Here is a 26,387-nt window from a genome sequence, read left to right as displayed (position 1 = left end):
TCAAGGGCATTGCCATCTCAGTGGGCTTTTGTGCTTACCATTTCCTCTGCCTGGATGTTCCTCCTCTAAAAACCTAATTGGCTTAATTACTTATCTCACTCCAAATGTTCTTTAGAAAGGCCATTCTTAGACCACCGTATTTAAAATAGTAGTCCCTAGCCAGGCCCAGTGTTGCTCACCTGTAGTTCCAGCTACTCAGGAGACTAAGATAGGAGGATTGCTTTGGCCAGGAGTTCAAAACCAGCCTCGTCAACATAGTGAGACCCCCATTTCATTTAAAAAAAAAAAAAAAAAAAAAAAAAAATCTCTGCCTCTTCATATCCTCTTTTAGTATTGTTACATTGCTTTACATTTTCACAATGTTGATCACTATCTGAAATTATAAATTTATTTTGTAGTTATTGTCTCCTCCCTCTAGAATGTAAGCTTCATGAGTGCAAGGACTTGGTTTTGTTCTTGCTGTATCCATAAAGCCTAGACCAGTGTCTGACATATGGCAGGCACTTAATAAATATTTGAATACCAAAGTTAATGTTATAGTAGTGAAGGAGAAATTATTTCAACCAAAAGTATTTCAGTAAGCCATGTGTCCCACATTATGCAAGAATTGGGAGAGAAATGGGAAAGTAGAAGTTACAGTCTGTATTCTTAATCGGTTGTCAGAATGAGTGCCATAGACAGTACATGTTGAAGCAATTGAAAGAAAAGAAAATATCTGTGGGCTTGTGGGAGCTTCATGAAAAAGATAGAAATTGAGCAAGACGTAGAAGTAGAAATTAAGCAAGGTACTACTTGGATTTAGCTGATGTAAAAGAGAGGAAAGGTTTCTGTTTACACTTCATCTTTAAGACTATTCGTGTAGTTTAAAGCTTCATGAGTTAATACAAGTATCAGAATAGGAACTGGCCAATTTCTGAGTGAAATCAAATCTTGCTTAGAAAGGCCTTCTTGTGATGTCTATGTATGTGTGTAATTCAGAAATACACAGATCATTCCATTGTGTGCAGGGAAAGAAATAATATAGTTATGGAATAACCTAAATTATGTCAGATTAAAATTCTAATGAAAGCCAGTTGTGCTGGCTTACGCCTGTAATCCTTGCACTTTGGGAGGCCAATGCAAGCAAATTACTTGAGCCCAGGAGTCGAAAACGAGCCTGAGCAAGGTGGAAAAACCCTGTCTCTACAAAAAATACAAAACTTAGCAGGGAATGGTGGCATGCACCTGTTGTCGCAGCTACTTGGCAGACTGAGGTGGGAGGATCGCCTGAGCCTGGGATGTTGAGCCTGCAGTGAGCCTAGATTGCACTCCAGCCTGAGTGATAAAGTGAGACTTTGTCTCAAAAAAAAAAAAAAAAAAAAAAAAAAAAAAAAAAAAGCGAGGGGCCAGGTGTGGTGGCTCACGCCTGTAATCCCAGCACTTTGGGAGGCTGAGGTGGGCGGATCACTTGAGGTTAGGAGTTCGAGACCAGCCTGGCCAACATGGTGAAACCCCATCTCTACTAAAAATAAAAAAACTAGCTGGGCATTGTGGTGGGCACCTGTAATCCCAGCTAGTTGGGAGGGCTGAGGCAGGAGAATCACTTGAACCCAAGAGGCGGAGGTTGTGCCACGGCACTCCAGCCTGGGCAACAGAGCAAGACTCTGTCAAAAAAAAAAGTGAGACTCTGTCTAAAAAAGAAAATCTAATAGAGCATATGGTACAAAACTAATTTAAGACTAACTGTTCTGAAAATTACATTTCAAATTTTGTGGATCTGACTTACATTGATGAAAATAAAATCAACTGTTACAGCTTTACAGTGTGGCTTGAAACGAAGCAGAAATTTCTTATATCTACAAGTTTCTCAAGAGAAAGCTTAAATTACTTAATCTGTAGTCAATTGATTTTGAAAAAAAATAATAAAATACAATGTATTTTGGCCGGGCGTGTTGGCTCATGCCTGTAATCGCAGCACTTTGGGAGGCTGAGGCAGGGGGATCACGAGGCCAGGAGTTCGAGACCAGCCTGGCCAATATGGTGAAACCCCGTCTTTATTAAAAATACAAAAATTGGCCGGGCGTGGTGGCTCAAGCCTGTAATCCCAGCACTTTGGGAGGCCGAGGCGGGTGGATCACGAGGTCAGGAGATCGAGACCATCCTGGCTAACATGGTGAAACCCCGTCTCTACTAAAAATACAAAAAACTAGCCGGGCGTGGTGGCGGGCGCCTGTAGTCCCAGCTACTCGGAGGCTGAGGCGGGAGAATGGCGTGAACCCGGGAGGCGGCGCTTGCAGTGAGCCGAGATCGCGCCACTGCACTCCAGCCTGGGCGACACAGCGAGACTCCGTCTAAAAAAAAAAAAAAAAAAAAAAATACAAAAATTAGCTGGGCATGGTGGCACATGCCTGTAGTCCTAACTAATCGGGAGGCTGAGGCAGAAGAATTGCTTTAACCCGGGAGGCGGAGGCTGCAGTGAGCCTAGATGAGCCAGAGCGAGTCTCTGTCTCAAAACAAACAAAAAAAGCAGTGTGTTAGCATTGTAAAGCTAACATTGGTTTTTTTTTTTGAAAGTGTACATTTTGGAACCATAATTTTCTGCTAAGTCCTGCCTTTTATTAGCCGTTAAGCAAGTTACTTAACTTCTCTTTGCAGCAGTACCTTCATTTATAAAATAGACATAGTTATAAGACCTACCTGATAGGGTGAGTTGAAAACTGAATGAGTTAATACAGGTAAGAGCATACAGCACATAAGTTGAACATCCCAATTTTGGAAATCTGAAATGTAAACTGCTCTGAAATCTGAAAATTTTTGAGCTCTGACATGACATTCAAAGGTCATGCACAAAGGAAATGCTCATTGGAGCATTTCAGATTTTGGATTTTCAGATTAAGGACACTCAGTTGGCAGTATCCTAAAATAAAATTTAAAAAAAAAATCCAAAATCGGAAACACTTCTGGTTCCAGGTATTTCAATAAGGGATACTCAGCCTATATACGGCAAGTACAATAAATACTAAATAGTGATAGTGGTAGTATTACCTGTGAGTGATTTTTTTTTTTAAATTTTAAAAAATCTTTTTAAAAATTGGTGGTTAATTTATTTTACAAAAGTCCAAAGACAGTAAAATTTAATGATGAAGGCCAGTTTATAATTGTGTTTAATCATATGTCCATACTGTAAAATATTGATTAATTATAACTCCCAATATAAAAGTCTGTTTTTTCCAGAGAAGTGATTCATGCTGAGTACATAAAGGATTTTATGAAGCTCTTGGCAATGCAGTAATTGTTAGGTCTTTGTGAGAGTGCTATAATTGGTCATTGATCCTGAATATTGAGCTATAAAAGTTAAGTTTTGTGAGCACCAAAGCTTTAAGATGGGTGGTAGTTGTGCAGGTAGACTGGTAGAGAATGAAAAGAAATATTGAATGAAATTTGATATTAGCAGTGGAGTAACTGAGAAATAAATAGCTAGGAGTAGAATAAGAGAGTAGAACTTCAATGTAGAAGGAATTTTTGTGTGTGTGTTTTAATATGTCTGTTTTTTCCCCCCACCCATAAGGTTCAAAGATCACCCAACATTAAATGAAAGATATTTATTACTTCATCTACTTGGTAGAGGTGGCTTTAGTGAAGTATATAAGGTAATGTAAATTTTATTCTGTTTTTTTACACTAATGTAGCAAGGATATAGGAGTATGTGGTTAAGAAGTACTTATGTTGGCTGGGCATGGCGGCTCACACATGTAACCCCAGGGCTTTGGGAGATGGGAGGGTGCCTGAGGCCAGGAGTTTGAGACCAACCTGGGCAACATAGTGAGACCTCGTCTCTACTAAAAAAAAAAAAAAATCAGCCAGGTGTGGTGGCGCACACATGTAGCCCCAGCAACTCAGGAGGCTGAGGTGGGAGTGTCTCAGAGTCCAGGAATTCATGGCCACAATAAGCTATGATTGCACCACTGCACTCTAGTCTGGGTGACACAGCAAGACCCTGTCTCAAAAAAAAAAAAAAAAAAAAAAAAAGGTACTTGTCTTTTGTTTATCGATTATATGTCCTCATTACATAAAAGGGTTTGTTGTGGCTTCTGTTGTCTTCTTTCCAGAATCCGAAGACTGTTTGCCACCTGCACAGTCCCTGTGATATTTGATACCTAGTCACCATTAACCAGTCCAATACAAAGAGTAGCAGCTATTTAAATCAAGATAGGCCGGTAGCCATTTAATACAGTACACTTGTAGAAAGATTGTACCCCTTAATTTAAAAACGTCTGAAGTATTAACATGTCCTGAATTTATCCAAATTTCTACCTATGTCAAGTCTGTTTCTCAAATGCGTATGTATAAATGTAGGCATTTTTACTCCCCATGTTCACTATTTTATACCTTTCTTTATTTTTTTGTACTTTACATTGTATCTTTTAGTGTAACCTTTAAATATTGGATTCCTAAGGTCCCTTTTATCATTCTGTATTCTCTCTTAAGAAGGTTTTTATCCTCTCTCATTCACTGGGTTGTCTATTTGGTGTCACCCCCAGGTGATACACAGCTCACACTTTCTTTCTGAGCTCAATACCTCAAAGTGTGTTTGTATACATGACTTACCTCATGTGGGTGCTTCGTAGGTACTGGAAACTCACATTTGAAATAGAAGTTATCTTCCTCTCCTCTAAAATGCCTTTTAACACTGCTTCTGACTTCCCTGACTTCAGTATTTAACAGTGCCATTCATCTGCGTGGTCCCTCAAGTGAAAAAAACACAAAAACCATCGTATGCTCTTCTTTTCCCTTTATTCCCTTGCCCTCACGTATTATAAGTCCCTAGTTCCTGCTATTATCAATGTCATTAAGTTCTCCTAAATTCAGCCATGACCCTTCCCTTCTGTCTCTTAGCTCAAGGCTTCTTCCGGAACCTCATAGCTGATTGTCTTCTTTTGGGCGTTGCTTTTCTCAAGTCATTTTGTACACTACAAATAGAGTAAACTTTTTATAAAAGACAACCTGATCATCTGTCCTACTTAAAAGCCCCAGTAGCTTCCCATTTGCTCTTAGAATGAAGTCCTAGTGAAGGGTATATGCTCATCTTTAGTTCCTCTAAACAGCTTCCCTGACCCTCTGCATCTTCTCAGATAGATTTGGTGTATTTGATAGTATTACAGATTCCTTGTAATACTTTGTGCTTCTTTACATATTGGCATAGTTGGTTAAAAGCTTTGGTTCTGAAGCCATACAGCTAAGTTTAAATCCTGACTGCTATTGACTAATTTTATTAATTTGGGCTTATTATTTAAATCTCTGTCTCATGTCTCCTTCTGGGAATAGTAACAATACCTACATTATAGGGTTGTTGCAGTGATTAACTGAGTTGTCACATGTAAATCACATAGAACATCGGTGCTAAGATAAGCTAATAAGATTATTAGAAATCTTGCCTGTTGGCCGTGGCTCATACCTGTAATCTTAGCACTTTGTGGGGCCAAGGCAGGCAGATTGCCTGAACTCAGGAGTTTGAGACTAGTCTGGGCAACATGGTGAACCCCTTTAGTTTCTACTAAAAATACAAAAAAAAGTAGCTCGGCATGATGGCACATGTCTATAGTCCCAGCTACTTGGAGGCTGAGGCATGATAATTGCTTGAGCCTTAGAGGTGGGAGGTTGCAATGAGCCAAGATTGTGCTACTGCACTCTACGCTGGGGGACAGAGGGAGACACTTTCTCTCAAAAAAAAAAAAAAAGGAATCCTGACTGTTGCATGGGTCAAAGACTATGCCCTTCTCGCTTCTGGTTCTGAGTTGGAAAAATGGGATTTAGATTAAGAGAACTTCAGTTCTGGTATCAGTTCACCCATGCACTATTTTTTGTTATTTTGTTAACTTAGATAAGCATTACATGTCAGGGTCCTCACCTTCCTCATTCATCAAAAGTGATCTTTGAGCTTTCTTCCAATTCCTGTTTCTCTGATTCTAATGATAGTTTATCCTTAAGAACTTAATGGGTGAAGTAGGCTTAACATAAGGTAGAAAAGATTATCATGATAGTTCAGCTGGGATCTAAAAGTCACTAAAAGTGCAGTTAGCATTAGCGTGGCCTAAAAGTTGTTGAGCTTATGAACTTACCATGAGCCTTCATAACAGCCCTCTACCACTGCCTGGTTGTATTTTAAATAACTATTTTAGCCTCATAGGTAGGACTTTTGTAGAAGAGGCTTACATAGAGATTAGAAAGTGCAGATTGGGGCCCAGTGACTTGAACTTTCTATACTGACCTAAATACTAGTAACATCATTCTCTAAGCCCTTTAAAGCCCTTTCATGATTGCCAGGTCTGTTGGAAAACAACCAGACAAAAAGCAGATTGTAAGTCAAGAAGTAAAGAGTTGTATTTTATACCAAGGTGGGAGATGTTGAGTCAGTTGCTGAGTGATTGCCATATTAATCTTATGGAAAGGTATACTTCTACTCACCTGAAATCTTGGGAGGATGATGTGTTATATGTAATTTATTATAATCAGTATACTCTGATAATAACTTTTTATTGGTTATATACTCAGTTTTTTCTTCAATTATCCTTTATTGTGATTGCCTTTGAATTTAATTCTTTATAGATTTTTTCTGCCTTGTCCCTTACATAAACTTATTTTATTTTTATTCTTTTTAATTTCTTTACACTTAACCTTTGATAATAATATGTAATTAGCTAATGTTTCTTGGCTGTACCATGTATTGTTCTAAACACCTCATATGTTTTACCCCATTTAATCCTCTCAATAACCCTAACTTTTGGGGCTCAGAGAGGGTATTAGCACAGAGTCACTCAGTTAATAAGCTAATCTGATTGCAATGAGAATATTCTTAACAACTGTATGCTGTATTATATCTCATCTCATACTTTTATAGTTTTGTACCAAAGTAGTCACTTTACTGTTTATCCCCTCCTGCTTATGTTTAGGTTAAATTGATGGGAGGGAATGGGACCTTCTTTCTAATAAATACGTAAACTTTTAAGTGAAAGGGGCACCTTTCTGTATAAATCACAATAGAACCAAAATTATTAAATGTCTCTTTAATAGTATTCATTATTTAAAAAAAAAAACACAAGTCATATAAAGCTGTTAAAACACTGATCATTCTGTGTTTTTAATTTAAGAAATAGGCTGGTGATTTGAACAAATGAAGTATAAATTCTTTTTGAGACAACCAGGGAAAATTGAAGACAGGTTAGATATTAGACGAGATTAAGGAATTATTACTGATGTAATAGGTGTGATAATGATATGTGGTTATTTTTATTTAAATACTGATGTGTTTACTAGGAGGAAATAATGTATTTGTTTTAATAATACTCTGGTTGAGGGGGTGAGATGCAAGGGTAGTAGGGAATAGAAGAAACAAGAATGGCAAAATATTGATAATTTTTGAAACTGGATGGTGGGGCGTAAGGGCACATTATAGTAGTCTACTTTTGTATATGTTTGAACAGTTTTATAATAACTGTAGAATTTTTTTTCAACAGTTGGAAAAATAACTCTTAGGAACTATTTAATTTTTCTAAAAAGTGAAAAAGAAGTAGGGCATTGCTAGGAAAAGATAGATTTAAGAGGTTTTATCCGACCTAAAAAAAAGTGGTACAGTCTGTTTTCCTGGCTGCTTACTACCAGTATAGAGGAATAAATCCATATTAAAAACCAATAATAGCTTTATTGTTTTATTTCTATTCAGTATATTGGCATTTATAAAATTTAATGTGAAAATTCACATTAAGGTTTTCTCTGATTTATTACCGTGGAATTTCTGTCTTCTGATAATAAAAGTGTCATTGAACTATATATAGTCTTAGCAGAGAAGATAATTAATAATTGTAGGGTTTGTCCTAATTCCATATTATTGCAAAAATTATCACCAAAAACATCTCTTCAGGTATTCAATTGGTCTTTCATCTTAATTGTGTTTGACTTGAAATCCTAGGCTTTTGACCTATATGAACAAAGATATGCTGCTGTGAAGATACATCAGCTTAATAAAAGCTGGAGAGATGAGAAGAAAGAAAACTACCACAAGTAAATACTAATACTTTATGGTTTTTTAAAATTGAATGTTTTTTGAATGGTTATGGAGAATTAATACACTGTCTTCCCGTAGACATGCCTGCAGAGAGTATAGAATACACAAAGAACTGGATCACCCCAGAATAGTTAAACTCTATGATTATTTCTCCTTGGATACAGATACGTAAGTGAATATTAAAGTTTAATTTTTAAGGAAGGATATGCTTACTCTGTCTTTCCCCATCCTGTGTTGATGATATAAATACTCTCCATTTCCCCATTGTGATTCTGAATTCTTGGATAATACTTATGTCTAATTTCTTTTCTCTTCTCTGTTGTAGGTTTTGTACAGTGTTAGAATACTGTGAAGGCAATGACTTGGATTTCTATCTGAAGCAACACAAGTTAATGTCAGAGAAAGAAGCTAGGTCTATTGTAATGCAGATTGTAAATGCACTAAGATATCTCAATGAGATCAAACCCCCTATTATACATTATGACCTTAAGCCAGGTAATTATGAAATTTGTCTAATTTTTTTTTAAAACTTGAGTATAGTTTTTAAAAGTCATTAAGTTATCTGAAAACATGATTTTTGGTTTTGCTTTTAAGACATCAGTAGAATACTAGTAAAATTTAAAGTTACTAAAGTTACGTTTTTCATGTATGTATCATTAAAAGAATCTTACATTTTATTCTTAGGAAACATCCTACTGGTAGATGGAACAGCATGTGGTGAAATCAAAATCACTGATTTTGGTCTGTCCAAGATTATGGATGATGATAGCTATGGTGTAGATGGAATGGATCTGACTTCTCAGGGGGCAGGCACTTACTGGTAAGTATATTACTAAAAACATCAGAATGTCTAGATTAGTGCCCAGTGCTTTTATGATAAAATTTAGTTTTTTTTTATTTCCATGTGGCCATTAAGATTACTGTGGTAAAACGTACTGGTATTAAACTCTCAGTTAAGAGGGAGACTTCTGTGGCCATTCCTCTTCTCATCTGTTCTTACTGCAAATAACAGCATACTGGAGAGAGAATGACTTGGCATTAACAAGTGACTTCTGTACCTGCCAGTCAGAAACTCCTAACAGGAAGAATTCATTCATGGGTTTTCTTCTACAATGTTAAGGTGATGTTTATCATAAATATGAATACTTACGTTAATATAATATTTTAACTATTGCAGGCAAAAACTGCAAGCATCAAGCCCTCTCTATGGAGGTTATATGGTTGCAGGGATTTTTGTTTTATTTTGAGACAGGGTCTTGCCCTATCACCCAGGCTGGAGTGCAGTGGTATAATCTTAGTTCACTGCAGCCTCAAACTCCTAGGCTCAAGCAATCCGCCCACTTACTCTTGAGTAACTGAGACCACAGGTATGCACCACTATGCCCAGCTAATCTAAATTTTTTGTAGAGACAAAGTCTTAATTTGTTGCCTAGGCTGGTCTTGAACTCCTAGTATCAAGTGATCTGCCTCTCCCAAAGTGCTTGGATTAGAGGCATGAGCCACTGCACCTGCCTGGTGGTTTTTGTGGAAGATGGATGTTTTGTTGGTTGTGAATGGGAGATAAATTTGGCATATTCTTTGGACTTGACTTTCAGAAATCCCTTTTAAAGACGTGGTATGTATAGATTTAAATTTAGATATAATCACAGATTCATAGATACAAATCTAAATGACTGTCATCCCCCTCAGTATACCTACATGTTCACAAAAACTGCTTCAGCATGAATTTTCAAACTTGTTAAATTCACCAGAGTGGAGAACATAAACTATAAAATTTCAAAACAAACTTAATTCTCAGAGAAAATTAGCATAAACAGTGACATTTTAATGGGAAGAAAGATAACTGCGTTCAAGTTCATTGAAACAGGATTGTGACTACGAACATAAATGTGACCTCAGGTTTTCCAGAACAGTGTTCACACAGCCTGAGCACATCATAACCAGTTACACATGATGCCACGGGTCTGTATAGATATCACTTTTAATGAACAGGGATTAGTCATATTCGTGTATTCTTTTAAAGCCACTTTAAAATTTTAAATTTGGCTTGTGGCATTTCCTAGGAACATGGATAAGATGAGAATGTCATGAATTTTTTATTCATATTTTAAGAAAACTATTCAAACTGCTAACCCCCTGAAAGTCAATATTCTCAAAGTCTTTGGACTTTTTTAGCAACAAGGCTTTTTTTTTTTTTTTTTTAAACAAAATCTTACCCTAATCAACAAAACCAACAAAAACAAAGCATCCTGGTAGTTTCTTAGATTCCATGGAAGATAGCTTGAAAACCATGTTCTAAATAATAAATTATTCTTCCTCTACAGGACTTTCTCAATATTTGTTTCTCTCTCACTCTGGCTTCACTAGTATAGGGAAGGACAAGGAAATTTCCCTTTTACAGATGGTCAAGAGACAAAGACCTTATGTTTCAGGGGCTGCACTGGAAGGAGATACAATGATGGCATTGTTATATAAGAACATGGAATGTATTTCTCAGGGAAATCTGTGGTCCAAAAATTGGTTTATGTCTACAGTCATATTAGTTGTTTAGCTATGTACAGCTGACCTTGAATAAAATGGATTTGAAATGCATGGGTCCACTTTTATGTGGCTTTTATTTTGGATAAATACATTGGAAAATTTTTTGGAGATTTGCAACAATTTAAAAAATCTCACTGACGAACCATGTAGCCTAGAAATATTGAAAAAATTGGCTGGAGGTGGTGGCTCACGCCTGTAATCCCAGCACTCTGGGAGACTGAGGTGGGCGGGTCACTTGAGGTCAGGAGTTTGAGAAGAGCCTGGCCAACGTGGTGAAACCTTGTCTCTACTAAAAATACTAAAAGTACAAAAGTTAGCTGGCCGTGGTGGCGCATGCCTGGAATCCCAGCTACTCGGGAGGCTGAGGCAGGAGAATTGCTCAAACCCGGGAGGCGGAGGTTGCAGTGAGCTGAGATCATACCACTGCACTCCTGCCTGGGCGACAGAGCAAGACTCTGTCTCAAAAAGAAAGAAAAAGAAAAAAAAATACTGAAAAAATTAAGAAAAAGATATGTCATGAAGGCATTAAATTAATGTAGACACTCATCTGTTTTATCATTTACTGCCGTAAAATGTACACAAATCTATTATAAGAAGTTAAAATTTATCAAAACATGTATACAAACACAGACTGTACCTGGGGCTATTTGCAGTTGAGAGAAATGTAAACAAAAGTAAAGATGCCGTATTAAATCATAATTTCATAAAATTAACTGTACCACATACTGTGTACTGTAATAATTTTGTAGCTATGTCTTGTTACTATTGTAAGGAGCTCAACTGTTTTGAGTATCTGTTTAAAACATTGTGATGCTAATCTCCTCCATGTGAGCAATTAATCTCTCCAGTAAAAGACCTATCAGAGTAAAAAGTAATCTCTCGTGATTCTCAAATATTTTTCATCATGTTTAGTGCAATATTGTCAACCTTGAATAACACCAGTAATGCTGGAAGTGCTCTTAAGGAGCAGAGAAAAATCATGACATTACAAGAAAAAGTTGAATTGCTTGATATGTACCATAGATTGAGGTATATAGTTTGGATTGAGGAATAATTGCCCACCATTCCAAGATAAATGAATTCAACAAAAAGATCATTGTTTAAAAAAAAGAAATTTGTAAACCTGTCTCTGCAGGTATGTCAGCAGGCACAGAAACCTTGTACTTTTTGCAAAACACCATTTTGTCTCTAATTGAAAATGCAAGCCGTGCATGGTGGCTCATGCCTATAATCCCAGAACTTTTGGGAGGCTGAGGCAGACAGATCACTTGAGCCTGAGAGATGAAGATCAGCCTGAGCAACATGGCGAAAGCCCATCTCTACCTAAACATACAAAAATTAGCCACATGTGGTGGCACATGCCTGTAGCCCCAGCTACACAGGAGGCTGAGACAGGAGGATCATTGCTTGAGCCTGGTATGCGGAGATTGCAGTAAGCCCAGATTGCACCACAGCACTCCAGCCTGGGTAACAGAGTGAGAACCTGTCTCAAAAGAAAAGGACAAAGAAAATGCAGCTTTTTGGGTGCATGATACCCATAGACTGTAATGTGATTTTAGAAAAAACAAAGAGATTATATGACAATTTTAAAGCAAAAGGAAGGTGAAAGATCTAAAGCTGGAGAATTTCATTCCAGTAAAGGATGGTTTAATAATTTTAGAAAGAGGTTTGACTTTAAAAATGTCAAGATAACAGGAGAAACAGCTCCTGCCACCCAAGAGTTCCCACATGTTATTAAGAAAACAATTGAGGCCGGGCGCAGTGGCTCACGCCTGTAATCCCAGCACTTTGTGAGGCCGAGGCGGGCGGATCACGAGGTCAAGAGATCGAGACCATCCTGGCCAATGGTGAAACCCCATCTCTACTAAAAATACAAAAATTAGCTGGGTGTGGTGGCGCGTGCCTGTAGTCTCAGCTACTAGGGAGACTGAGGCAGGAGAATTGCTTGAACCCAGGAGACAGAGGTTGTAGTGAGTGAGATCACGCCACTGCACTCCAGCCTGGGCAACAGAGCAAGACTCGGTCTCATTCATGAATGAATGAATGAAAAAGAAAAAATAATTGAGGAGAAAGGATAGTTGCCTGAACAGATAATTTAATGTAGACAGAAGTGCCTTATTCTAGAAAATAAAAATGTCACAGAGGACATTTATATTTGTAAGAAAGAGAAATTTGATTTGATGCAGGAAGGGACAGGCTAACTTTGCTGTTTTATGCAAATGCAGTTGGGTTTATGATCAGGACTGCCCTTATCTATAAAGCTGCTAACTCTGTAGCCTCAAACAGAAAAGATAAATACCAGCTGCCAGCCTTTTGCCTATACAGCAAGGAGGCCTGGACAGTGAGAACCCTTTTTTTTGGATTGGTTCCATCAGTGCTTTGTCCCTGAAGTCAGGAAGTACCTTGCCAATAAGGGACCACCTTTTAAAGTTCTTTGATACTGGACAATGCCCCTGGCCACCTAGTAGCCCATGAGTTTAACACTGAAGATATTGAAGCCATCTACTTGTCCTCAAACAAAACAATATCTCTAATTCAGCCTCTAGATCAAGAGGTCTTAAGGACCTTTAAGGCTCATTACACATGATACTCTATGGAAAGGATTGTCAGTGCTGTTAAAGAGGACCCCAGTAGAGAGAATATCATGAAAGTCTGCAAGGATTACACGACTGAAGATGTCATCATTGTTTTAGAAAAAGCCATGAAAGCCATCAAGCCTGAAAGAGTACATTCCTGCAAGAGAAAACCGTGTCCAGATGTTGCGTGTGACTTCACAGGATTTATGACAGAGGCAATCAAGGAAATCATGGAAGAGACTGTAGATATGGCAAAGAAGGTGGGGTGAAGGGTTTCAAGATACGGATCTTGGAGAAATTCAAGAACTAACAGACACCCCTCCAGAGGAGTTAAGGTGACTTGATGGAGATGAGTGCTTCCAAACTGGTACCAGATGATGAGAAAGAAGTAGTAGAAGAGACACTACCAGAAAACAAGTTGACATTAGACAGCCTGGCAGAAGGGTTTCTATTAGTCAAGACATTGCTTTTGACTTTTATGGCATGGACCCTTCTATAATACAGGCACTGAAACTAAAGCAAATGGTGGAAGAAGGATTGATATTATATGAAAAAGCAAAACAAATTATGATGTATGCCTGTAAAGTTGCACTAAGTGTGTCTGTCTCCCCTTTCATCTCTTCCCCCTCTGCCACCCCTGAGACAGCAAAACTAACCCCTCCTCAGTCTACTCAACCTAAAGATGACAAGGATGAAAACTTCTGTCATAATCTACTTTCACTTAATGAGTAGTGATTTTCTCTTATGATTTTTCTTAATAGCAATTTTTTTCCTCTAGCTTACTATAAGAATTTAACATATAATACTTACAGCATAGAAAATATATGTTAATTAACTGCTCATGTTATCAGTAAGTCAACTTCCAGTCAACAGTGGGCTATTAGTAGTTAACGTGTTTTGTTTTTTTTTTTTTTTTTTTTGACGGAGTCTTGCTCTGTCACCCAGGCTGGAGTGCAGTGGCACGGTCTCAGCTCACTGCAACCTCTGCTTCCCAGGTTCAAGCAATTCTCCTGCCTCAGCCTCCTGAGTAACCGCGATTATAGGCACCCGCCACCATGCCTGGCTAATTTTTTTGTATTTTTTGTAGAGACAGGGTTTCACCATGTTGGCCAGGCTAGTCTTGAACTGCTGACCTCGTGATCCACCCGCCTCGGCCTCCCAAAGTGCTGAGATTACAGGCCTGAGCCACCACACCCAGCCTAGTAGTTAACTTTTTAACTTTTTAGGGAGAGTCAAAAGTTAGACATGTGGCCAGGCACGGTGGCTCACTAACGCCTCTGATCCCAGCAGGAAGACCACTTGAGCCCAGGAGTTGAAGACCAACCTGGGCAACATAGCAAGACCTTGTCTGTATATATTTTTTAAAAATATTAGCCAGGCATGGTGGTGTGTGCCTGTGGTCCAGCTAATTGAGAGGCTAAAGTGGGAGAATCGCTTGAGCCTGGGAGATGGAGGCTGCAGTGAGCTGTGATCGCACCACTGCGCTCCAGCCTGGGCAACACAGACACGGTCTCAAAAAAATAAATAAAAATCATACATGGATTCTTAACTGCATGGGTCAGTGCCTCCAACCCCTATATTGTTCAGGGGTCAACTGTATTTGATATATTTGGATAGCACTGTACATACTTGTGTATTTTAGAATATACATATAATATTGCTCTTATAAATTACCTTTCATCCTCACAAGCTTAAAATATTTAGTTTTGTCTCTCTGTTCTCAAATTCTGGTGGACATCTTTTCCCAAGTTACTTTGACATCAATTTCTGTGGTTGCTCTCCTTGCATGCATACACCTCGTGCCTGTAGAGAGTATAGCTTGATGTTTACAAGCCATTCCTGTTTCAGTTACACACATAGACACCTGCATAAAATACACACTTTTATTGATAAAATAAATCCAGCTTTTTACCACATTACAAGTGAGTTATTGGTTATCTTTGGTAGTTTTACTTCAAGGAAGTTTCATGTGTTTTTTAAGAGATCTGTCAACATCCTGCTGAAATCTTACTGATTTTAGCATAGTGAATACAAAACTGCATTTAAAAAAAATAGAGTAAATTCCCATTTAGCAACATTATTCCTTTTGAGAATTTTAAGTTTATCTAAATTTTTTGAGTTGTGAGATGCTTGCATCCCTGATGGATCTTTTACTTATAACTGGAGATGACAAATTGATTTTTACCCTTCATCTATTAACAATTATGAACTGGCTTAGTGCGGTGGCTCATGCCTGTAGTCCTAGCACTTTGCGAGGCCAAGGCGGGCAGATCACCAGCTTGGTCAACAGTGCAAGACTGTCACTACAAAGAAGAAAATATTAGCTGGGTGTGCTGGTGCACATCTGTAGTCCCAGCATTCTGGAGGCTAAGGTGAGAGGATCACGTGAGCCCAGGAATGTGAGGCTGCAGTGAGCTATTAGCGTAACACTGTACTCCAGCCTGGGTGACAGAGTGGGACCCTGTATCAAAAAAAATTATGAACTTATAAATAGGACTTAGATTTTTTAAAATAGTAATTTTGAATATCCATTGTGTTTCAGACACTGCTAGTGCTTGCAACTGCGCAGTGAATAAGTTCCTGGAGCTGCTCACAGTCTGGTGTGATTGTAGTTGAATGCCGTAATAGAGGCATTGCACCATTCTGCAGTAACACAGAGAAAAGCAGAGCCACCTGGGGAGAAGCAAAAACGGCTTATGGGGATTGGGTGGGTCTTGAAGAAGAAAAGATGCTAAGTAATTGGAGTGATTAGGGAAGGAGTAGTGATTGTCATATTCAAGAGCTCAGAGGATAAAGGAGAGCCGAGTGAGGACGCAAGTGAATTGGTTTTGATTAGCCAATTTGGCGGGTTAGGGTGGGGGAAAATAGTGTGTGCAGATTTTGAAAATGTATGTTGTTGCCAGATTAGCATGGGTCTTGTGTTACAAACAAGAGATACAAGGTCTTGTTGGCAGTAAGTGCTGTCGAGGTTGTTTGAACAAAAGAACCACATGATCTGGTGTATATTTTAGGGAGAGAAGTGCCTACAGTTTGAACAGTAGTTAAAGAGGATGGGAGAGGATTTCTTCTATTATTAGATACTCCAAATTAGACCATTGTAATCTCTCGTAAGTTTTTGTTTCTGTAGGTAGGTAGGTAGGTAGGCAGGCAGATTAGATAGATAGATAGATAGATAGATAGATAGATAGATAGATAGATAGATAGGATAGATAGAGGTGAACTTTATCACAATGTTGTATGTGTTGGCTCTAGAGTTAAATGATAAAAGAATGTAAATGCTCCAGAAGTTCAGTTGATGATTTTCACTGATGGGAGTCCTAGAGTTTATGTATGGATAAAATTAGTGTTCTAAGATTTTACACTTAGAAGATTTTAAGTTACAGATTGTCAGTAGTAACCTTTCCTTTTTTCTCTCCCACAAAACTTATAGGTATTTACCTCCTGAGTGTTTTGTAGTTGGAAAAGAGCCACCAAAGATTTCCAACAAGGTTGATGTATGGTCAGTTGGAGTCATCTTCTTTCAGTGTCTTTATGGTAGAAAGGTAAATTCAATTCTGCTAGCCTTCAGCTATACATTGATAAATTAAGTTGAATTTTTCCTTCTTAAAAGCAAAATTTCACTAACTCAAAGTCAATTTAAATCCTTCTAAAGAAAGCCAGGCTTCTCCTCTATTTCTTCCTAAAATTTCCATGGATCAGAATTTATTTTAATGTCACACCAGTTTACTTGACCTGCTTTTTGCTTTCTTTCCCTTTTTTTAAGAAAAGAAGTAACTATCTGTTAACATGCTAATATTTGTCTACTATTGGGAATACTGGAGTCAATTCTTTTCATTATCCACTATTCACTTGACCTCCTCTTACACCCCCCACCCCACCCACACACACAGTTTGGCCTGAGTGGTCTCTTTCCCCCTGTTGCTTGTCAGGGAGATACCATCAAAGTTAGTCTTAATTATTTCCCAACATTTTTATATTGAAGTTGGAAGTACAGGTTACCATAGATATTATCTAGCCCACATCCCACCCCATCCCTTCATCAATAGGGGAAGAGAGGTTAAGGGATTTGTGTGGGATCGCCTCACTCCACATCCAGAGCTCCTTCATTTAAATTCGCCTGTGATACACAAAGTATTTGATATTTGGAAATTGTCATAGGTATTTTCATTACTACTTCATCTCTTCTCTTATTGAACTTCATTGTTTAAGCATTCAGAATAAAGTTTTAAATTTCTTTTTATGTTTTTATCTTATATTGCAACAGCATTATTTTCTTCTTCTTACAGTGTTTAATCTATGTTGAAGATTGATTAGATAGGCTTTCTTGGCCTGCTATCAATTATACCTTGTTTGTATGAGAATTCATCTCAGATTTCAAATAACTGAGGAAGATTTTGGAACACAAAATATTTGGATTTTGGGAATTCGCTTAGACAGAAATGATATCTGTGTTTAAATATTTTGTGAGAAAAATATCTCAACCTTTAATTTTTTTTTTTTAAGCCATTTGGTCACAATCAGTCTCAACAAGACATTCTTCAAGAAAATACAATATTAAAAGCCACAGAAGTCCAGTTCCCTGTAAAACCTGTTGTAAGCAGTGAAGCCAAGGTATTAAATTTTTGTAAATGAGTTTTGTGAAGTAACTTTTTTTTCATCAGTTTTGCTGACAACAAGGTAAGTACTTTCCAAAAGTAAGTAAAGTCACAAGACTCGCTGCTGCAGGGGATCTGTCCAGCAGGAGCTGGTGATTTACTTTCAGAAAAGGAGTTGCATCAGCCTCTGGTTGCTACAGTTTTTATCTTTTAAGCAGCCAAATATGGTCCCCGATTGTTTGTGTTCATCAGCTGCTACTTTGAAAATTAGGGAAAAATCACAAGATCTGGGCTCATCATTACCTTTTATGTATTATTTATCTGCTTATGTTAATACTGAGATATTATAAGTATATAAGAAATATTAAAAGTAATAATAGGGCCAGGTATGGTAGCTCACACCTGTAATCTCAGCACTTTGAGAGGCCAAGATGGGCAGATCATCTGCCGTCAGGAGTTTGAGACCAGCCTGACCAATATGGTGAAACCCCATCTCTACTAAAAATACAAAAATTAGCTGGGCATGGTGGCACATGCCTGTAATCCCAGCTACTGGGGAGGCTGAGGCAGGAGAATCACTTGAATCTGGGAGGTGGAGGTTACAGTGAGCTGAGATCATGCCATTGCACTCCAGCCTGGGTGACAGAGCGAGACTCCGTCTCAAAAAAGAAATTTAAAAAAAAGTAATAAATACCATTTATTTTAGTGCTTTTATATACATTATTTTGTAACAGCCTTATGAGGTGTAGGTACTTTTGTTATTCCCATTTTATAAAAGAGGAGAACAGCCATGCCATGGCAAAAGGACCTTGTTCAGGATCATACCAGCTAGGAGGCAGCAGAGCTGCGGCTCACAAGTATCTACTCGACTCCAAAGTCCACAGCCTTGACCTCTATGCTGCTCTGTATTAGCTCTTGAGAGCTAATCCAGTATAATCCATATGTCTGTATAATAAAATTACAGGAAATAGCTATTTCTAATTCATAGCAAAACTTTTTTGGTGTTCAGTATCTTCCTGCCTTTATCCTATTGGCCTTTTGTGTTTGTGTTTTTATTACTCCTCTGTTGCATTCATCACAAAGCTCTTTTCTCTGTGACTTGCTGTTGTAGGCTTCTCTTTTCTAAACCTGGTCAAATTCATAAGACAAACCCAAGAAGCTCCTGTTTTTTTCTTGTGTCAATAGTGCAGGCCATAAGAATAATTCATAAACAAACACTATATAGTTTCTATATTCTCTTATTCTTACATAGTGCAGATACATACTGTGAGATGTTTGGGGTCGTAGTAACCTACCTAATTGAAAATATGCTGGGTTTTGTGTAATCTCACTGATTGTGTTTATTAGAACTGTCCAGCATTCCATTTTGTCTATCTTTATTGGTTTTTTTGTAAATTATTTGATAGTGGTTAGAACATTTTGACAATTAAAAAGATAAATACAGGCCAGGCATGGTGGCTTACACTTGTAATCCCAGCTCTTTGGGAGGACAAGGCAAGATGATCACTTGAGGCCAAGAGTTCAGGAACAGCCTGGGCTGTAACATAGGGAGACCCCATCTCTTAAAAAAAAAAGTGGGGGGCTAGGCTTAGTAGCTTATGCTATAATCTCAACACTCTGGAGGCAGAGGTGGTTGCTTGAGCCCTGGGGTTCAAGACCAGCCTGACCAACATGGCAAAACCTGGTCTCTACCAAAAATACAAAAATTAGCCAGGCATTGTGGCACACACCTACAGTCCCAGCTACTTGGGAGTCTGAGGTGGGAGGATCACCTGAGCTCAGGAAGGTCAAGACTGCAGTGAGCCATGATGATGCCGCTGCACTCCAACCTGGGGGACAGAGCGAGACTCTGTCTCAAAAAAACAAATAGGCTAGGCACAGTGGCTCACACCTATAATCCCAGCAATTTGGGAGGCCTAGGCAGGCAGATTGCCTGAGCCCAGGAGTTCGAGACCAGCCTGGGCGACATGGTGAAACCCCATCTCTACTAAAATTACAAAAATTGGCTGGGCGCGGTGGCTCACGCCTGTAATCCCAGCACTCTGGGAGGCCGAGGTGGGCGGATCACGAGGTCAGGAGCTCGAGACCATCCTGGCTAACACAGTGAAACCCCGTCTCTACTAAAAATGCAAAAAATTAGCCAGGTGTGGCAGCGGGCGCCTGTAGTCCCAGCTACTTGGGAGGCTGAGGCAGGAGAATGGCGTGAACCCAGGAGGCAGAGCTTACAGTGAGCAGAGATCGCGCCACTGCACTCCAGCCTGGATGACTGAGCGAGACTGCGTCTCAAAAAAAAGAAAAAAAAATACAGAAATTAGCACGGTGTAGGGGCCTGTGCCTTTAGTTTCAGCTTCTGAGGATGCTGAGCTGGGAGGATCGCTTGAGACCAAGAGGTAGAGGTTGCAGTAAGGTGAGATTGCACCACTGCACTCCAGCATGGGTGACAGAGCAAGACCCTGTCTCAAAAAAACAAACAAAAAAAAGAGATAAATATTCTTATTTTAAAGCAAAATGAATTATTTTTATAAGATAAACATAACTGCTTTAAAAAATATTTTAACTGTGCTAGCATCTAAATCTTATTTTCTGTTTGTAGCCTCATCGAGAACAGAAATTAAATGAATTTAGTTGACCCAAGATCTGTTTTTTTAATACTGACCAAAAAGGCCAGGAGGAATGGAGTTGCCAAAGGCAAAGTCTCATTTAGCCATTCCTGGTTCTCTTCTTAGGCTCTTTACAGGTGCCACAGTCACCTTTTTGAGATCTGGAATCCAGGAAGGGTTAAGGGGTTGTTGGGGGGATATAATATTAATAAGATACAGTTATATAATATATATCATAATATTTTAATGTAATATATAATATCTCTATATTCTGTATCCCTACAGAAGATACCTTTGCCGAGTACATTCCCTGACTTGGTGTGGGCATCTTTAAGTACATTACTTGTTGCAGACTTCTTAATCTTAACCTTGCTATTGATAGCCTTTCCACCCCTCAAACTCTAACGTATCAGTCTTGATGTTTTTTCTCCCTCTTAATCATTTTTCAGAGTGATCTCTGAAATTTTGTTAAAGATAAAAAAGATAAGACCTCTAAGGGATCAGATTGACTTCTGATAAACAGTAAGCTATGGTAAAATTAGAATAGCTAGTATAGTTTTAGAGAAAAATAGACTTCTAATGAATTTCAAAGCAAAGAAAGTACAAAATAGTTACTTTTTAATGTGATTATACTTCTGTTTAGTGGTATATATTAATTTCTAGTGTCAGCAATAAGAAAGGGAAACAATTACCAGTTACCTCCTGAGAATATTTTATCTGTTGTCACCTCTACCCCAAAAAAAGGATGAACCTCAAAATTTAATATTAAGTGAAAGAGGCCTGGCAAAGGAGAACATAATTTGTAATTCTATTTATATAAAATTCAAAACAATCAAAACTTAACTGTGGTGTTAGAAGTCAAGATAAAGGTTACCCAGGTTCGACTGGGTACAGAGCCAGGGCCTGGAAGTGAGCATGAGGGGGATTCAGAGGTTCTTTTTCTTGATCTGGTTGCCAGTTACATAGATGTATTTACTTTGTGCTGTGCACTTAAGATTTGTGTGCATTTCTAAAAATGTGTTACACTTCAAGAAAGGTTTTATTTGTAAGAGGCTATTCTCAAAGATAAACTAAGTAAAATTGGTTTGAGAAAAATAATAGTGATTATATTCCATTTATTTAGCTTTTCCAGGAGTGTAATGATGCATAGGGTTAACCTGGGAAACAATATCCCTAATGGACGTGTCACTTCAGTGGTCTCTTCATCTAAAGAAAGTCTTTATGTCAGTAGGAAAAAATATTATGGCTGAAAATGGCATCTTACCCTTTGCTAAACTGAAGTGATAACAAAATGGGATGAGGGTGGGAGGACTGTTTAGCAGAAGAAAAATGCTAGAAAAGGAAGTCTTCAGAATTTCATAAGCAGAAATAACTTTCCAGTATAAGTTCAAATGGTTGCAGTAGTAATTTAGACTGTAAAGTGAACCACTGCGGGACTTCAAGTGGTGAGTTGCACTTGGAGTGAGAATTTTATTGCTGCAGAATTTTCTTTTAAGGTTTGAACTTCCAATAAAATGAGATCTACTTATGTCTTAAATGTGTCCATCCTTCTGTTGATTCAGTTGATTGATATTTAGAAGGGAAAAAGATCATTAATTGCTGACTTTTTCTTTCTCTTTTTGAGGCCTTTATAAGACGCTGTTTGGCATATCGAAAAGAAGATCGATTTGATGTGCACCAGCTGGCAAATGACCCATACCTTCTCCCACACATGAGAAGATCAAATTCTTCAGGAAACCTACACATGGCTGGGCTGACAGCATCCCCTACGCCCCCTTCTTCAAGCATAATTACTTACTGACTTTCCTCCAAGATTGGCATGATATCTTTGAATTGCTTCCAGATGCACACTTGAGTTTGAGAGCATTTGAGTGTTTTTTTTTTGTTGTTTTTTTTGTTTGTTTTTTTTTACACAAGACATGGTTAAAAACTGTTTGTGAACTGAAGTTCCTCATAGTTTCATTTGTATGAGAGTGGATCATGGACAATGAATAAATGCACACTTCTGACTATAATTTTGAGCAGTGAAGGATGACTGCCTGTTACAAAGAAACAGGAATACCATGTTAAGATAGAAGAAAAAACTTTTGTTTATTTGGGGGAACACTGTAAATAACGTTTATAATACTTAAATACATTTGGTTGTTACTAGAGAGTTCTAATATGAAGGGTAGTTTTTCATTATTTAAAAACACATGGAAAAATAAGAGACATATTTCTAACATACGAACTATAGTGCCTGGATACATTCTTCAGCATTTGGCAGTTAATCTGCTGAAACCAAAGTAAGAACTGAATGACAGTGACAGTTGTGTTTTATAGTAATAGAATGTGAGAGTTAGAATCTTTGGACAAAGTTAGGCTTTGTCATTTGCCTATTCTGGCTTTTACCAAGTTGTACCTCGAGATCACATGTCCGTTTTCTTTCACTGGTTATATTAAAGGGAGAGCTATTATTTCTAAATACTTTACACTTTTGACAAAATGAGCTGCTTGTTTTGAAATCAGTTGAATTCACTAAATTATAATATTGCCAGTGTTTTCAACATGTTAGAATTGATAACAGGTATTTTTCTTTTGTTACCAGGCCTTGTTCATCAAAACAGGTGACAGTATGTAACCAAATGCAGACCAGTTCTATGCAGGATAATGATAAATTCCCTTCTAGCTCTATTGTAAATTGTTGTACAGATGTCATATTTCAATTACTAAGTTTCAGCAGCTTATTCTTGTACAAATGTTTAAAATATGGCTTTTCTAATTGGATATTGTATTTTTTTTAAGTCTTCTTGAAGGCGCTCTAATTGCTGCTAAATGATGTTGCTTCTTTGCTAAAAAAAATTAAATGACCTAGAAGGTGCAAGTTGACTGTACATCATAGAGAGATATTAAAAAGCATACAGTCATTAACAAGACGTAAAAGTGATCCATGTTGGACATAATTGAGTTTTTAAAATCAGTTTATTGGGTTCTAGGGCTGTGGAGCACATAGATACTAGATTTATAATTTGTTCATGGTTATTCTGCATTTCTGGAAAGTTCTTATCAGCAAGATGGTCCCATAAACAAATTTCTTGTGGTTTGTACAGATTTGTTAAAATGTGAACATTTTCTAACTGCCTTGTAGGGTAGAAACCAATATTTTTCAGGATGCTGTATTTCACTCCTGTAAGGACTTTTTCTTTATTGTCACATTCATAATGCTGATACTTACATGTAAGTTGTTCATGTTGCAGAAAAAGGAGGTTATACTTACCACGGATTCTCTTTAATATTGTACAGTTAAACTGTATTTCTGATGTTGCAAGCCATTTTGTTTTTTCATTGTACATAGACACATTGTCTCTTTAAAATGCTGCTGAAATTGTAGAGAATATAGCCAAAACAGTAATAAACAATGACAGTTAAAATGTAAAGACTATGAAAATGACATTGGAAGGGAGCTTTCAAGATGGTAGGATATTGACTGACTGAGCTCCTTTACTTAAAAATCAGCTGAATAAATTCCTTAAGTATACTTCAAGACAAGTGTAAATTGTTTCAAGCTGTTAAAGTTAAACCTAATAACCATTATCAAGGCAACTCCTGGGTAAGTAACACTTAGAACTATCAAGAGTGGTTTAAGGGGCCGGCTATACCCATTCCTCTGTAGAGCAGATAGAAATCCTATTAAAAAAAATACTACATGGTAATGAAACCTTAGCATTGATTGAGTGCTTTAGGTGCTGCCTGCAAGTTTTCAGTTTTGTTGTTGGAGTTTTCATCTTTATGAATTATAAAGTCCTGTGTTCATAAAGTAACATTTAAATTCCTGAACTAAAAGAAAATGCCCAGTTTGCTTAAAATTTTGGGGAGATATGAAGTTAATGTGTAAATCTAACTTTGAGGTTCAGTCAGTTTAATAGTATAGACCTAGAGATCACTGCTTTACCATTTTACTTTCAAATGAATGAGAGCAACTGCTAGTGTCAGAACGCAGGAAAGGGGAAGAACAAGCCATGAAATGAAGTTGCTTTCTTGACCTGGGTTTAGGTCATCGTTTTTAAATCAAAGATGTATAGGAGATGAATCAACTTACAGACCCATGTTTTCCTTCTAAAAGTTTCCCAAAGAAATGTTACAGATTTTGAATAACATGCCAGTGATCCAGCAGGTCCAAGATGGCTAATTGAGCCACATTGAATAACTTACTTTTACCCTCACATGGAAAGTTGGTATCTATTGCTAAATGATTTCAAGATCACTCTGACAGTCTTTGACACTACTATTTTTTTAGGCTTTGATTGTTTTCTAGTCTCCTGGTGTCTGTCCTCAGAATTAAAGCGTGTCCTACATCCCTAAGATAAGAGCCAAGGCCTCTTTTAAGAGTCAGCACTGATACAGGGTAAAATCTACGGTTTTGCATATGATTTTAAAAAATCTTTCTTTGATTTGAATTTGCTTTAGTGTGTACATGTTGAGAGGAAGTAAGTGTAGAAACCACCCTAATTTGTAAGTGGGGAGTTGGAGATACTTGGTAGTTTTTCAAAAATACTCAATCTTTTTTTTCCCTTTTCTTTTTAACACTCACTGCCATCTCCTTCTAAAACAACTCTGTCAGTTTAAATGGCATATAAAATGTGAACAAACACCTCATTACATGAAGTCAAAATGGTGTAGAGCTTCAGTGAAACATCTGAAGAGTATATTATGTGTTGTTTTGCTGTTCGTCATTACTTGTTAAATGCAGTAATGTTGATTGCCCTCATGCCATTGTGTATTAGTGGTAAACAGTACAGTTCACCTAGATTGTTTTTTTTTTCTGTTTACAACCTAGATTGTTAATGTACTCTTAAAATTTAATTACATTGCTGTTTGATTTTTGTGTGAATGTTATAACCTTAACTTACACATTTAAAAGCCCATTGACAGGTCTTTTTCTAATTCTGCCTTACGTTTTGTCCTGTTATCTGATGATTTTTCTTCTACATATATATACTAAATTTCAGTGTTCTGAAGATTTAATCTAATTCAAAAAGTGCTTTTAGGCCGGCAGTGATGGCTCATACCTATAATCCCGGCACTTTGGGAGGCCGAGGCAGGTAAATCATTTGAGGTCAGGAGTTGGAGACCACCAGCCTGACCAACGTGGTGAAACCCCATCTCTACTAAAAGTACAAAAAAATTAGCCAGGCGTGGTGGTGTGTACCTGTAATCTCAGCTACTCAGGAGGCTGAGGCAGGAGTTTTACTTGAACCCCAGAGGTGCAGGTTGTAGTGAGCTGAGATCACACTACTGCACTCCAGCCTGGGAGACAGGCTCAAAAATAAATAAATAAATAAATAAATAAAGTACTTTTAGCAGCTAGTCTTAGAATTAAATTGAAATTCTAGTTCCTGTGTTTCAGTTCATTCTGCAGCAATTTTAGAATTTGTATAACTTATTTTTCAATTTAAATTAGATGTATTTCCTACAACAAAAACATCTCCATTTACCTTCCCCTACTTTCCCTTCATTCCTTTTCTCTTTTGTGAGGATTCCCTACCTTCCCTCCCCCGCTCCATCCCCGGGAATTCTATAATTTTTGAAAGGGAAAGATTTGAGTAAATGTGTTTAAATCAACCTTTAAAGTTATTTGCAGAGAACCAGAGAATGGGGTGGAAGAGTTATTTATAGTTAGGACAAAAATGCATGGCTTTCACCTGGAAATCTTCATTTGTCTAAAATAATAGGGATGTGGATTATCTACACACATATGACTGGTTTGTTTTTGTTTGAGGCAGGGTTTCACTCTGTCACCCAGGCTGGAGTGCAGTGGCGCCATCTCGGCTCACTGCAACCTCTGCCTCCCAGGCTCAAGCTGGGACTACAGGCATGTGCCACCACGCTCAGCTAATTTTGTACTTTTTGTAGAGATGAGGTGTCACCATGTTGCCCAGGCTGGTCTCGAACTCCTGGGCTCAGGTGACCTACCTGCCTGGGCCTCCTAAAGTGCTGGGATTACAGGTGTGAGCCACAGTGCCTGGGTCATATGACTGTTTTAAGAAGAGCAATA

At 37.9% G+C, this 26,387-nt stretch overlaps 1 protein-coding gene across 2 annotated transcripts in view; it reads left to right on the top strand.

The window, feature by feature from the left end:
- Nucleotides 1-24,050, top strand: part of TLK1 (tousled like kinase 1) — a 166,186-nt gene extending 142,136 nt beyond the window's left edge. For both annotated transcript variants that reach the window (XM_007965328.3, XM_073019808.1), the window contains 8 exons: nucleotides 3,548-3,629; nucleotides 7,946-8,037; nucleotides 8,120-8,209; nucleotides 8,367-8,536; nucleotides 8,726-8,861; nucleotides 16,589-16,700; nucleotides 17,662-17,769; nucleotides 21,978-24,050. In XM_007965328.3, coding sequence (XP_007963519.2) covers nucleotides 3,548-3,629; nucleotides 7,946-8,037; nucleotides 8,120-8,209; nucleotides 8,367-8,536; nucleotides 8,726-8,861; nucleotides 16,589-16,700; nucleotides 17,662-17,769; nucleotides 21,978-22,154 — 967 coding nt within the window. In that variant the 3' untranslated portion in view covers nucleotides 22,155-24,050. The remainder of the gene's footprint in view (nucleotides 1-3,547; nucleotides 3,630-7,945; nucleotides 8,038-8,119; nucleotides 8,210-8,366; nucleotides 8,537-8,725; nucleotides 8,862-16,588; nucleotides 16,701-17,661; nucleotides 17,770-21,977) is intronic.
- The last annotated feature ends 2,337 nt before the right edge of the window (nucleotides 24,051-26,387 follow it).

The sequence above is a fragment of the Chlorocebus sabaeus genome, chromosome 10 (assembly GCF_047675955.1).
Source record: "Chlorocebus sabaeus isolate Y175 chromosome 10, mChlSab1.0.hap1, whole genome shotgun sequence".
Classification (NCBI taxonomy): Eukaryota; Metazoa; Chordata; class Mammalia; order Primates; family Cercopithecidae; genus Chlorocebus; species Chlorocebus sabaeus.
The sequence above is the reverse complement of the archived record's forward strand: the minus strand, read 5'-3'. Positions and strand labels throughout refer to the sequence as shown.